The 14,140-nt window shown below is 41.5% G+C and overlaps 1 protein-coding gene across 4 annotated transcripts in view; it reads right to left on the reverse strand.

The window, feature by feature from the left end:
• The window catches only part of GRIA1 (glutamate ionotropic receptor AMPA type subunit 1), a 375,607-nt gene that overhangs the window by 34,130 nt on the left and 327,337 nt on the right, over positions 1–14,140 (reverse strand). For all 4 annotated transcript variants that reach the window (XR_010652343.2, XM_071814704.1, XM_065849353.2 and 1 more), the window contains 6 exons: positions 12,130–12,291; positions 10,856–11,023; positions 8,358–8,462; positions 6,087–6,197; positions 4,943–5,149; positions 3,445–3,815 (listed from right to left, as the gene is read on the reverse strand). Coding sequence is in view for 3 of the 4 variants with exons in the window: in XM_071814704.1 (XP_071670805.1) it covers positions 3,445–3,815; positions 4,943–5,149; positions 6,087–6,197; positions 8,358–8,462; positions 10,856–11,023; positions 12,130–12,291 (1,124 nt within the window). In the remaining variant the exon portion in view is untranslated. The remainder of the gene's footprint in view (positions 1–3,444; positions 3,816–4,942; positions 5,150–6,086; positions 6,198–8,357; positions 8,463–10,855; positions 11,024–12,129; positions 12,292–14,140) is intronic.

Genomic DNA, 14,140 nt, shown 5'->3' on the forward strand with positions numbered 1-14,140 from the left:
CACTTATGGCTTAGGAGGGATGGATTCCTTGCTCATGCTCATGTAGCAGCATCCGAAGGCACAACACAGATTGCCACCAGCTTCGGCTGGGTCTCTACACAACTGGTTACCGTCTGGCCTTTGCCACACTCATCCTTGTCTATGCTCAGACATAAAGGCTTCAGAACTTTGAGGACATCAGTCAGCGTCGTGCCCGGCAACCTCACTCCTCAGGAGAAGAGGTCAAAAGCCCAAAACCCACAGCTACGCTCTGTCTTGGCCATCTGCAGGTCATCAAATTCACAGTGTATCTTTAAAGCGTTTGGTAGGTTGCAACCAGCATACTTAAAAACCTGATTAAAGTACTGGCTGGTAAGTCTGTCCTTAAAAAAGACACTACTTCCCTTCAAAAGCAAATTTTTTGTCTCTGTGGGGGACCAAAGTTCCCTGGGGACTGGTCTGAGACTGAGGAACACACATTTACAAGAGCAGGGAGCTGCTGCAAACCTCCCTGCCCACCCGCTGTGCTGAGGGATGTGTCGGCAGTTTTGATCTTACATGTTTTTTATGATAAATACATAGTGGCATAGGCACTTAAAACAAACATGCTCTGGAAAAAAACAAAACAAAACCAAAACCAACCCTCCAGACAAATTTCTCCTACTATTTCCCAAAACAAAAGCGAAACAAATAAACCGAAATCTCTACAAAAACAAAATACACCCCTGCACTTGTTCCTTTCTGCTAGGGAGAGAATGACAGAACAGATGTATAACAGAAGCTATTTATGTTGGTTAATATATTATTGGGGAGATGCTAAGAATTGTAGTGGTAAGTTTAGAAGCAACCATATAGGAAATATATTGGGATAGAGCAGATCCCCACCTGCCCACATTGTCATTATACCAGGCATTTATTCCTAAAGTGATGTGTCACAAAAATCCTGCACTAGGTTCGCGTGAAAAATGAACGTGAAACACGGCGAGCACTCAGAGTCTTTCCGTACAACAACGTCCTACAGAAATTCTCACTCTTCTGCTTTCTCCTTGCTTTCAGATTTCACAGAAATGTCCCCCTCCACTTATAACCATCTCAAGGAGCTGTACGCACAGTACTGGGAGTTATAATAATTCCCACATTTCATCTTTCAAATTTTCTCTTCTAGCAGATATGTGTAGTCAAAAAGTGCTGTTGTGCTCTGTGGGAAAGTAGTCATTTCAATGAAATAATAATTTTCATTATCAGGGTGATCAAATTAACAACATTAAAATAACAATGACAGAATCATTCTCATTTCCCCTTTTGAAGCAAAATAAACCACTTTGAAATGATGATTCAAAGCATGTTGTTTAGCGAGAGCAGATCTTGTTATTTGGATCAAAACCGCTGATCTCCTGACACTTTTTATCAAAGATATTTCCAAATCTGCTATTCCGCAAAGTCTCAGCTTTTCACCTTGCCATACTCCTCTTTGGAACAGAAACTGGCTGTTGCAGTGTCCCCAAAGGAAGACATTATCGTTCCTAAATAAGAATAATGATGACAGGAACAACAATGAGACTGAAAATGGCAATAACCTGATCCCAACACACAAAGCTGTGTTACCAGACAGTGCTGAAGTTGAAATTCCTTTTGCTGGAAAGGCTTTCTGAATGCTCCGGCTGGACTCCTACTAATCAATGATCAGATGATAAAACATATTCATAAAAGCTGTCACTATCAAAGTGCCCTGCAAGCTTTTATTGCCCTGCTATCCCAAACTCATTAATATCTGGACAAATTGGCCCATGACCACCAAGCTGGTGCCTGGCTCCCCCGCCATCCTGTGGGAGCCGTGCGGAGCTGCACGGTGTTGCCCCCATGTGCCAATGGGCTTGTGCCTTCCTCTCACTCCCCAAGCTCCGATGCCATCCCAGCCTGTGGGAAATTAACGTCTGCCTACTGTGCTGACCCACAACACCTGTACATCTGCTGAAATGTCCCTTGAAGAAAAGGGAGACAAAGCCCGAAAAGAAAGGACGGAGAGAAAATAGAAACAAAAGGTCTCCTTGCTGCCTGCTTTTATCAGAGCATCACTTCAGATGTCACCATGGTGTGTACATGCAGAAAACGCATATACTTCCTGTAAATTCATTCTCACGACTGGCAGTACCTCTGGTTTGAGTCAAATCTGGCTAAAAATGTTCTTAGCCTAATGTGGGACAAGTGTGCCTCTCAGAGCTGTGGAGAGGGTGAACCAGACCGGTGTCCTGCGGGATCTAGTGATTTTGGTGCTTGCCCTGTCCACATGCCCTCCCTCCAGCCAACATCCAGAGCAGACCCCTTGGGAGTGATGGGCACATATGATCCATATCCCAAGACACAGCTTGTTAACCCTTTTTCAACCTCACAAACCCTTAAGTACATCTGCCCCGGACACAAAACACCGGAGGTGTCAAAAACCTTATCCCTGGCTCACCTCTGGTCCTGCCTCACGTGAATATACACGTAACACAAGGGAGATCCCTCAGCTATTACAGACATTACTTACTGGACATATTACTCACGAAAATAAATAAGAAAATCTACCAGATCCATGCAAATATTTTTTTCTTATGCTTTTAACTATTTTTCTTTTCTTTTGAACATCTCTGTATGAGCAAGAAACTGAGAAGTTACTTGTATCATGGGCTCCTGCAGCAGGCAAAATCTCTGTCATTAGATTTGTGGGAATACAGCTCTCAAAAACGAAGGAGGTATTCCCAGACAGTATTTTCAAATACCTCTCTGCTTGTGTCTCTATCACAGATTTACATGTTCTACATTTCATGCAGTTTTCCAGCCACCTGGTACTGTGCCAGCTTTTCCAACAAACATTTTCTAAAAGTAACCACAAGAGTCATTAATTTATAGAGAATAAATGTGTCCACCAAAAGTCCCTTTAGGAACCCTTTGGACTTTGGGTCCTACTAAACCAGAAGTTTACTAAACTCAGTACTTCTCTGACCTTTCTAAAAGCCAATAATACCTAAAGCTACGCAGTGCCCTCCGTAATCTTTGGCACAAACGGTGCAGCTTTTCACTGGGCACCTACTATATGATTTCTCCCTACTTTACTGGAATTTTATAGCTTCTCTATAATGCTAGAATGATCTTGTTTCTAGCAGCCACAAAATAAACGACTGATAAAAACTGATTGCAACCGGGTGGCTTTAGAAAAATCTTGTTTGCATTTCTGTAAATTCCCTCAAAAGAACTCCCTAGGATAAATTCAGAATGGTGTTTTTATGGTCCCAAGTTAGAGGTCTCAAAGTCACAGCTGTGAGAGCTGCGAACCCTTAGATCCTTTCTGAATCTGTAACTGATTCACAAAACTACACCATGGTCCAGGAAGGAAGGTCAGAGAAGAACCTGTTCATCTCCAAAGCACGCAGAAAGATTAAACCACATGAACTGGAAGAAGTTTCATTGGGGAAGGCAACCCACCTTGGAGAAATATCACATCCTTGCTGCATGAAAGCTCCTAGGGAGAACCAGAGACTGTTGAATATCCCAAACTCATTTGTCTGGTCGTTGGCCGGCTGGTCCCGTCCTTCCTCAAATTCCTCAGTGTGCCACTCGTAAGGGCTGAAGCGACTCACCAGGAAGAGGACAACGCTTACTCCAATGTAGGCAAAAACAATGCACATCCATATCTCGTAAGCCAAAGGATCCAGAAAAGAAAAGACTCCTGGTTTGGACTTCTGAGGTTTTTTTATCATGATAGATATACCTAAGCTCATGAACGGTTTGGAAAAGTCTATAACTTCTTCTCGAACCAGAGTGATGGTTAATGGTGCCACAGCCACATCCGCCCTCTGAAAAGGAGAGACAGAAAAGAGATTTGCATTCTGGGGAGAAAATATATCTACTAACTCCAGCTCATGTTCTTTTGATCTCTGTTTATCCCTGCTATCTCAGAAGAAATCAGACAAAACCAGCTGCAAGAGAAATGTTAAAAAGGGGTAGCCCATAATATTGGTGGATTATTTCCATTTTATCACTACTGATTACCAGCTCCATTTTGAAATCACAACATTTTCTTTTTGCAGCCACCTAGCGTTTCTTGTCTGATTTATCCATTGATGTCACAGTCTGATGCAGATTATTTTTCCTAAAAGAGCTTTATCATCCAGACATCAAAAGAGACAAGAAAAGGCCAATCGCCTGAAAAAGGATGCCAGGATGTTTACTTCCATCAGGAACTGCTTTTTGATTGCATAACTGATGCAGGAGAAGAAGAAAAGTGTTCCAGTGACACTGATGTGCACTCTCCACTCATTTTACAATGTGTCTTGAAAATGAAAAGGGAAATGCACTAAAATGGCTGTGGGCGTATATTGTGGAGCTACCAGGAGGAGACAGATCATCCCCAGCTCCAACACAGTGACACAGAGACTCTACACTCATTTCCTGTTTCCCTGTAAGAGAAAATTAGACCCCTCTGAAGCGTGACCTAAACACCACTGAGTGTGAACTACCAGACTGAACCAGGTTTAGGAGTGTAGGGTGGAGGTGTATAGATGAGATGATGGAAATGAGTAGCTAGACAGAAGTAGTCTAGTCCTACTGTTCACTAGTCATATGCTGTTTGAAATCTTACCCTTCTTTCATTCTTCCATTATCATGCAAATACAAATAAGAGTAGAATTTGGAGATTTTACCCATGAGAAAGTTTGACCTTCCAATACTTCTTCTTCCAAAATAGAAAGAAAAAAAATAATTTGCCATTTCCATAGGCATAAAATGTGCTGCCATTCCCTAAATTAAAATGTTTTATTTGGGCTGATTATTTGCATTTTCAGAGGTTCAGTTCTCAAGACAGCTCAGGCTGACAGACAGCAGGGCTCCTTTCTACTCTAGGGTAGGCTCTTTTATACTCTAGGACTTGAAGGTGTTCTCAAGCACCAAGAACTAAAGACAGTGGACAATGCTTGAAACTCACCCCATAAACAAGTTCTCCCACCATGCCGTTCCATGTTTTGGTGTCAGGGTCCCTGGCTCCATACTTGCCATCTCTGACAATCTCCAGTCTGTAGTGGTAGCCAACGTGCTTTGCGATCTCAGCAGCGAGCTCCACACAGTAGCCTTCATACCTCTCATTGCCTTCAAACTGGTTGGCGTTCTTCTTGAGCATCACATATGGGTCTTCCTGGCACAGAGAAGATCAATACTGAGCCACGTTCCACATTCTAGAGATAAACATCAGGGGCTCAGACTAGAGCCCAATGTGCAGCTTCTGATCCCCTTGCAAAGCTCTTGCTTTGTGTTCCTATACCAATGGACTTACTTTAGAAGGCACGAAGTGTGATTTTTTTGGTGGCATTTTCTATTTATTCGTGCAGAAACCGTGTGCAACCTCTGCAGTGATGGACCTGAGCGGAATAGAGTAGCTGGGAAAATATGGGCAACAAACTTTTCACTGCCATTCTGCAATGTTTATTTAGTGCATTTGAGCTGTAAATTTTTAAAGGTATGTCTGCCTAAGTGGGCACAGGCAGATTCAGATCTGCTGGACAGGAGGGAGCCTTAAGATGTTTAACACAGTTTGGGTGTTGTGTCTTCTCTGTAGACTCACAGTAAGTATTCAACAAACAGGTTAGTAAAAATCCAGGTTTCTGCAGGGTAAGAGTATACAATGACACAATACATGATACCATACATTATGGGGTACTTATTATTCCTTTGTGATTACAGTGGAGATTTGTTTTTAAAGCTATGATTCAGCTTCTCTGCACAATACAACTTATCCTTCCCCAAATTACAGCCCCCATTCTGCGGGTTAAATACAAAGCGCAGGTATAATGTTCCTAATTTACCTATGCTGATGTCTCTACTATCTTGTCATAATCTTTTGTGTTTTCTACACTTAAGCATGAGAGCTCTTTAATACCTATTTAATTAGCCACAGTAATTTTCAGATACCTTTATGGACCCACAGGAAACAGTAAGTGCTGTTATTATTATTATTGTTATTGCTGTTATAAAAATGATACAGTACAAAGGAGGGCACATGAGCGGGAAGAGGGAGTCTGAACATCAGGGAGACGAGAGAGAGGGAGAACTGGGATAGAAGTCACAGCACTTACTAGGATAGTTGTGACTATGTAAGTCCTGTTCTGGAGGCTTGTAGACTCGTTGCCACTTTGAGTATCTATGGCTGCAGGAACAAGTTTCTCATCTTCATTCCAATAACCAATCTGCCGAACACAAATCCAGGGTATTGATATCTCTTTGTAATATTAACCAAGATACAGTAACAGGGTCACCTGAGCAGGGTCAGCTCGCTCTGTATGTTCCTACCCAACCAGAGCTCCCCTCTCCTGATTCTTCATGTCTTTTGCTGGGGGGACCAGTAAATCCCGCATCCCACCATACCTCCAGCCTGAAAATAATGTACGTGATACGCCACAGCAGCAGAGTGCTTGTGTGCATGTGAAAACATTTGGCAGAGGGTACTGGGGGATTATTGCCATGCCCTGCTTCATCCCTATGCCAAGAGTTCACATTTCCCCGTGTGACTTCTGAATACTTTTCTAATGGTGAGCATGCCTGCTGCACATCCAGATGCTATAGGACAACAAAATGCTGTCCTGCAGCTGAAAGCCTTCATGAACATAGGACTGACTCCTAGGACATCTTGAGACAACAGGACAAAAAAAAAATCAAGTGAGAAAAAAACTACCAACCAACCAAACCACAACAAAAAACAAACAAGAACCCTGGTCAATGTCAAAATTTTGGGGCTACGAATAAACTGAACTGTTGTAATGGGAAGAACTCTCACTTTAAGCTGTACTTACTAATAATCAGGGATTTGGGCTGATCTATCACTGCTTGCAGGTAGAACAGAGTGCCACCGAATGTCACTAGGAAGATCATTGTTGAGGTTATCCACTTTGAGGGCTTGATTTTATAAGAGGTTTTCCATCACCTCATGTAAGTACGATGTTGCCTGAGCTCTGCTCATGTCAAAGGAATTTCTTATCACAGTAAACGGGAAAGGGTATTAACACAGGGCACGACCAGGAGCCTGGTGATGGCAGATTAGAGATCATAACAGCTCAGGAGCAAAAATCTACACAGGGTTCTCACCTCTCTTCATTGCACAGACAAAAAAGAACAGAGAGTGAGGAAAGAGCTTCTAGGGCATCATAAATTCAGACATGTTTGTTTTGCACCTCTGACCTTGCAGATCTAAGACACAATATGTGTTGTGGCAGTGATGTACATGTCTTCCAAACAAATTTAATTTCTGTCAGTAAATACACAGCAAAATCAAGACATTTAGCCATTGCATTTCTTCTCTTCTAGACTCTCTCCAGATCACCAACTTCTTGAAGTTCAGACCCCAAATTAGATGTAACACTGCATTTTGTCCTCTCATGAATACCACATAGAAGGAGAAGGAGGACCACTTTGTATGTCGTCAAAATGACACTTCTTTTACTTCTGAATGAGAAATTTGTCTCTTTTCACTTGACTGTGGTGAGCTCTGATCTCACACTGGCTGCTGTCAGACATAAGTCTGACATAAGCAGAGCCTGTAAAGGTGGAACTTTCACTATTAGCAATTTTTGTTAGTTTCAAGAAAGTATTTTATTTCTCACGGGACTGGGGGAATGCAGAGGGATTTCAATGAATGTCCTATTCCAAAATATTCAGTAGCTCTCCTTTATTGATAGAATAACTAAGCTATATACTTTGTTCTTCAAATACGTAGTATCTAAAGTAGGACATAAGCACATGGAGACAGATTTTCAAAAGGATTCATGTTTCAAGAGCTCAGCACCCTGAACAAGGCCAGATTTTTCAAAGTGCCTAGGATACAGAAAGGGATCAAGACTCCAGAGCAGCACAACTGTCTGTATAGCTATCAGAACACAGGTAGTGGTAAAGCTCTTGTCACATCAAGGACAGTAGAATTAGGTCAACACAAAGGGTTCACCTCTACTGGTTAGAGCAGACAGCTTCTGCCTGGCTCTGCCTTGGCTCATCCTTGGAAAAGAAAAGTGGGAGACCAAAAAAGAGATAGTTGGGTAGCTGGGCCTGAGCCAAAGTGCCCTGCCGACAGCAGGACTGAGTGGGCCAAGCTTTCACTATCCTGGAAATTCCTGTGCCACAGCTGAGATGCCCTTGTTGCTCTTGATAACCCCTTCCATAGGTTGCATTTTTTTGGTAATATACTATGAATTCTCCCTAGTGCTTGGTTTTGCTTACGCAGGGAGCTGGGAATGCACTCATGGTGACTCCACATGCAAGCTTTCACGAACAGAAATATCTGTTCAGACCTAACCACACCACAACTCTAACACTGGGCTGGTGCCTGACACAGGATCACATGTTGCTCTCTACTTTACCTTTCTAATCCCATCATGTTTCATCTCAATCACATGGAGAGTGTAGTTGGTCCTCCGCCCCTTCTCGTTAAACTGAACGTTGCCAGACAATCCTTCAAATCGGACCTTAAAGACATAAATATCAATGAGGAGGAGTTCTGACTGACTCTAAAGCTCAGGCTATGGATGCTCATGCTTTGTAGTTTTATATGAACTAAAAGGCAAGTGTACACCACCAGTTTCTTTGATCTGAATGAATCAAATCTTAATCTTGTGATAACCATGTGGCACTAAAATGGCAAAGGGGATGTCTCCCATCTGTGCTGGAGATTGCAGCACAACTTTTCCATCATTTACTCTCCTCTGAGAGCCCTTAATCACTACAAAATACAGGAAGGATTGATTTCAACAGTGCTAAGCATCACTAAAGTGGAGACGGAGCATTTAAATGCATTTGTCTCTAAGCCACAGGTATGTGGTTCTTTGCTGGAAGAGCTGAAAGAAGAGGATGTTATTGTGGTCTTCTGGCTTACAGGGTTAGTCAGCAGATAGGAACTAGCTACCTGCTTAGTAGATTTGGTCACCAAATAACGTTAACAAAAAAATCTGTCCAAAAAAAATCTGTCAAATTTATAATGCTGTTTTCAAAGTATGACTGAAACGTCAGTGTGCTGGTTTAATGCAATATTTTGTGTGCATTTTCCAGGGTGTGGAGGAAGGGGGGAAGTAATTATCTTTAATAGAAGCATACATTTTGCTGAAATGTGTTAGATTTCTGGGTTTGAGAAACTGCAGAATGTTTCGAATTGCTTTTCAGCTTTACTTCTGCCATCCATGACTCCTTCCTACACTAAACAGAAGTAAAGCAATTCAGGAGCTTATTCCAGACATTTGAGCAGAAATAAGTAGAGAATCTTTTGGTTTTGAACAGCTTATGAAATCTTAGGCATTAGCACATGGGAGGTGAAGTGAAAGCACACTGTGCATAACTGTAAGAATTGGCCTAATTGTGAATCTTTACAGAAAGGATAACTCAAACCTTCAATCTAATCATAAGTTCATCTATTTCCATCTGCCTCTTTTTTGCTACAATACTGAATGCTAGCTGATTATTAAATTCATAGTTAAAATTTCCCTAGGAGATTTCTTCCACTATATGATTCAGAGCCTTTTATTTTCACCATCACAATTTAACTGGTCAAAACTTTTAAAAATTTTAATTTTTCAGTGGTAAAGAACTAACTTTTGTAAATAGCTCTTCATGTTCTTTGCCCAAAATTAAGAAATTTGAAATTGTTTTAGTGAAGAGATGAGGAAACTTCAGAGGATATTTTCCAACACACACAAAATTGTATTTTCTAGCTGTCTGATTTTGATATCCTAGTCTCATAAATTCAATAAAGGCAAATGCTTGAGACCCCATTGCTCATCAGAAGTCTTCCAAGTATTTCATGTTTATTAGGTAACCGATCTCCCTAATGCATCAAAGAGGCTGATTTTATTATAAGGGTTTGGAGAAGCTATGACAGTGATTTACTCAAGGTCATCTCTGAAGTCAATGACAGGCTTGGAAAGAAATTTAATCCAAGCAATAAAATCAAATCAGCTGCAAGACTTGGTTTTAAAGGAATTGTTGTTTACCAGTAAGCCAAACCCAAATCAAAACAAAATACCTGGGGAAATTTACATACGACGTGAATTAGCCAAATTAATTTTATTCTTCTTGCCTTCTTCACAGTTAGGAAGATGGGCTAAGCTATATTTGAATAACACTGAACCAGCAGTATTTTCAAGGAATCCATCTATTTTTGTCTGAAAAAAATATGGTAGAAATGAATGACAGTCTTGAAATTTATGAAAATGTGAATGTTCTACTTTTCTGAGTTTTTGGTAAGCGTATATTGTTTTTCTCTCTCAGTGTAAGTTTCATGTAGTATTTTTGTTTATTCAAAAATCTAAATTTTTTATGCCGGATGAAAAAGCAAGATTATCAGATTTAAGAAATAAGCCATCTAAATAGCTATTAGTAAGACTTTTACAAGTCCTCACAGTATGAAACAAGCTATAATCCGGGCTTTAAGAATATTTTGACAACAGTCAACTCATAAGGTAAAATTTACATGGTTTCAAACTTGATTTGCAGTCTGGAACTGAAGCCGAGTTCACAGAGAGTCAAAGGAGTTGCAAAGAAATATGGTCTGAGTAGATGTCTTTATTGGGAAGGGGAAGATTATTAAAATAGAGATTAATGATTTTATGGGACTAACATTTTGGCTTTTCCACCCCAGAATTTCAACAGGGATTAGAGAAGGCAAGGACACATCGGGTGGTACCAGGAGAAACAGTTCATACTGGATGCACCACCAAACTCTTTAGGAGACCTGGGCTCTAATCTGGAAGGATTGGTTCCTCATCCCAAGTGATTTGTTTGAGCATTTCTGCTGCTAATCACCCCTCCTCCCCACCCACAGGCTCCATCCAGCCATCCCCGCAGTGCCCTCACATGCTGTGTTTCCAACCTGCTGCAGCGCTCTCTGGATGTCGATGCCTTGTCCCCAGGGCACGGCGGGGTTGGCCAGGCAGTCCCCGGCATTGCCACGACGGGAGATGTCGATCCGCTGCCTCCGCAGGTTCTGAAACGCCTCGGCCATCACCCGGACCCCGTCGTACGTTAGCGCTGACGTGTACTAGAAAGAGAAGAAGTGTTGTATGTTGCCTGTTAGGGTGATCTGACCTTGGGCACACTACACTGGTTCACCTCACAGCAGCTTTTCAGATGGTTTGTCCTGTCTTCATCCTTCCATCTATGAAGCTCAACAGCCTCTTGCTCCCTGTAATGACTGCTGCCCTGTTGACTCATGAAAGTTGGTACCTTCTCTCCCAGAGGGTGGAAGAGTGAAGGAAAAGCTCCACTCCCTGGAGAGGACTCAGCCTTAAAAGCCATTTGCCTGTTACCCAAGTCCTTGTGTTTAATTAAAATTATTGATCTGAACCTTTACAGAATATATTATACAGTGCAAATGTGAGATGCATGACATCAAGCAACAAGTGACTCTTTCTGGTCACAGATGGAGACCAGAAAACTCCACTTTAGTGTGCAAAAATTCTGTAAAAGATGAGTTTCTTCAAGCAGAAACTTCTACAAAAAACACTGTACAACTCTTGGCATTAGAGTTAATTCCTTTTCGTATGATCACCTATTGATTTATTTGTTCGCAACTTTCTTAAACTAATACTTCTGAAGTTGACACTGTTATTGCCGAGTGTTTGTCACAAATGTGTTTGTTTTCAAATGTCCAATAGAAAAAACAACCTCCCCCCTCCTTCTGCCCCTTTACAGCTTCAGAGTCTTCCCTCTGTGTCAGAAATTAAAATGTATTTCCCCTCTGTTGTGTACACTGATTTGAAATGCTCAGAAAGAACATCTGGAAGGACTTTATTGCCACTGGATATGCAGTAAACAAGTCAGAGGTTAAGGAGTTAATGAGGCTTTTATATATATGTGTGTGTACATATATATATATATATATACACTAAACATTATGAGATATTTAATCCTTAGCTTTGAGGAGGATAAAAACGCTAACTTGTATATTTCTTAGCAGGCAGCAACTGCTGCCTAGTAAAAATTAGACAATGTTGAGGCATCTGGAACAGATAATGTTCGTAATTATATCAAATGTCAGGTTTTCAGAGTGAGATTAAAGAGCTCAGTGTCATGTAAAAGAGGTGTGCATAACTCGAACTGAGACAGATGTACTCTAAATTATTTTTTTTTTAATATACCACTTGCCTTTGGTCTCTTCCAGTCCACACGAGGATGCTCTCTGGCATCATTATTCCTCCACTGTTGCATGATCCTGGCAGGAACAGCATCTGTATAGTTCACCAACTGGAAGCCGGTTACATTGGCTCCATTCTCCTTGAATTTGGTCAGGTCAATATCCATGAATCCCTAGTACAGGAGAGAAACAGGAGAAGCTCGTTAGATGAACACATCTCTGGGTGGATAAGAAAAACCCTGCCTATCTATGCTTATGACAGCCAGCTTAGGAAAAATCTTTTCCCTTTGCAAAATAAGGTCCAATTCAAGAGAGGCACCACTTCACCAGCCACGCAGGGAACTTGCCCTTCTCAGAGGCTCTGAGATAGACACATCCTGTAGTTTCCATCCAGGGAGACAAACAGTCATATTAATAACAGCTCGTTTGCAAGAAAGCTAGAATAACAGGAAAATATATCCCAAATAAAGTCTAGATGAAAATAACAAAATTCTCAAAATGTACTGGAATTATTCACCTAGCTCTCACTTTCATGTATTCAGGCACCCATGCAGAGGCTACTTCTTTTCAGGTTACAATTTGTAGGGAAAAATACATTTTGAACACTGAACTTTCAGCAGATCAAGTCAGTGGTCAGTCAGGCTGCCAAAGGAGCCTGTCTGTTCCAAAAAACATGTTAAAGGATTTACTAATTTGGGACAAAAAAGTGTACTTTTTTGGACTTTAGATTACTAACGAAATACATTTGTTTCACTTCTTTGTTGCTCTTCCCTACCTCTTGCCCACTGCACATGATCAACACAAGTGCTCAAATACACATGTGCATTATGGTGCCATTGCGGAATTAGTCACTACTGTTGAGTCACAGGGGAAAAAATAATTAGAGAAATGCTGCAAGCGATATGGAGAAGAGGTCATTTTTTGGTCTCCCCACTTTGATCCTGTCTCTTCAGTGCTGCTGTTCTGCAAAACTCTTCGCTGTGCTTCCTTACACAAAGCAGGTGCTTGAACAGAGACTCTGCCCTCCTGCTTGGGCTGCTGTGGGTGGGACAGGCTGAAATCTGGTGCTTTTTCTCTTGGAATACAAGAGATGCGGTCAGTTATTGTCCCTAGTACTGTTACCAACCATAAAGCACGAGGAAAAATGAACAAGGGGACTATGCACGATGTGACCACTTGAGCAACAGAAGAGCTTGTTCAAGCTCTGCCCTCCATGTGTTCTCCACAGACACCTTCTAAACCTACCAGTGGGTTTCTCTCCCTTGCTTGCTCTCAAACACGAAGATGGTGAGAGTCAAAAAAGCCAAGTCACATTACTTCCATGAGACACTGGTCAGGTTCCCAAAGTGGTTCTCTGTGCATAGGCTACAGTAGCTTATTAACCTCCAAGGTTGGGATCAAGCAGTCAGATGGCAACCACTTTTGGAAACAGACAGCTCGCAAGGAAAAGACTAAATTGCCCTCTCACATCAGTGTCAGACCAAGGGAGTCATGACTCAAAAATGTCTTTATAGACTTTCATACTTTTTGTTCTAGCTTTTTGTAAGCAATTCGGCATCCACTTACAAGGCTAAGGATTGGATATAGGTGTACAGATGCTCTAAAGAGATGACTTGTTTTACTTCAAAGTGCTGTGATTTAGGTAAAAAAAAAAATTAAAGTGATACTTGGTGTGTATAAATTTCTCAGAATGCTGGTTAAGCCTACATCAGTCCTCTTTGCAATTGCTAGCGTAGGGGTGTTAGAAAGCCAGAGCTGTGATTAATGAATAGGAAATGCAGCAGGATAATCATCCCTGACATCTTAATGCATTTCAGGCCAAGTGGTTTTTGACACACAGAGCTCCTAAAGTTCAGTAAGAGGGACCTCGCAGGTTGCCAACTGGTTATTCATGGCTAGGACCAAATTACACTGACATTTTGCTCCTGGGAGGTACTCAAGGGAAAAAGATCTGTCAAAAGAAACTACTAGACAGCAATTTGAAGTTTGTGCCATCAGCTCCTCTTTGGAAGGCCTACAAAG

This window comes from Patagioenas fasciata, chromosome 14, assembly GCF_037038585.1.
Source record: "Patagioenas fasciata isolate bPatFas1 chromosome 14, bPatFas1.hap1, whole genome shotgun sequence".
NCBI classification, from domain to species: domain Eukaryota; kingdom Metazoa; phylum Chordata; class Aves; order Columbiformes; family Columbidae; genus Patagioenas; species Patagioenas fasciata.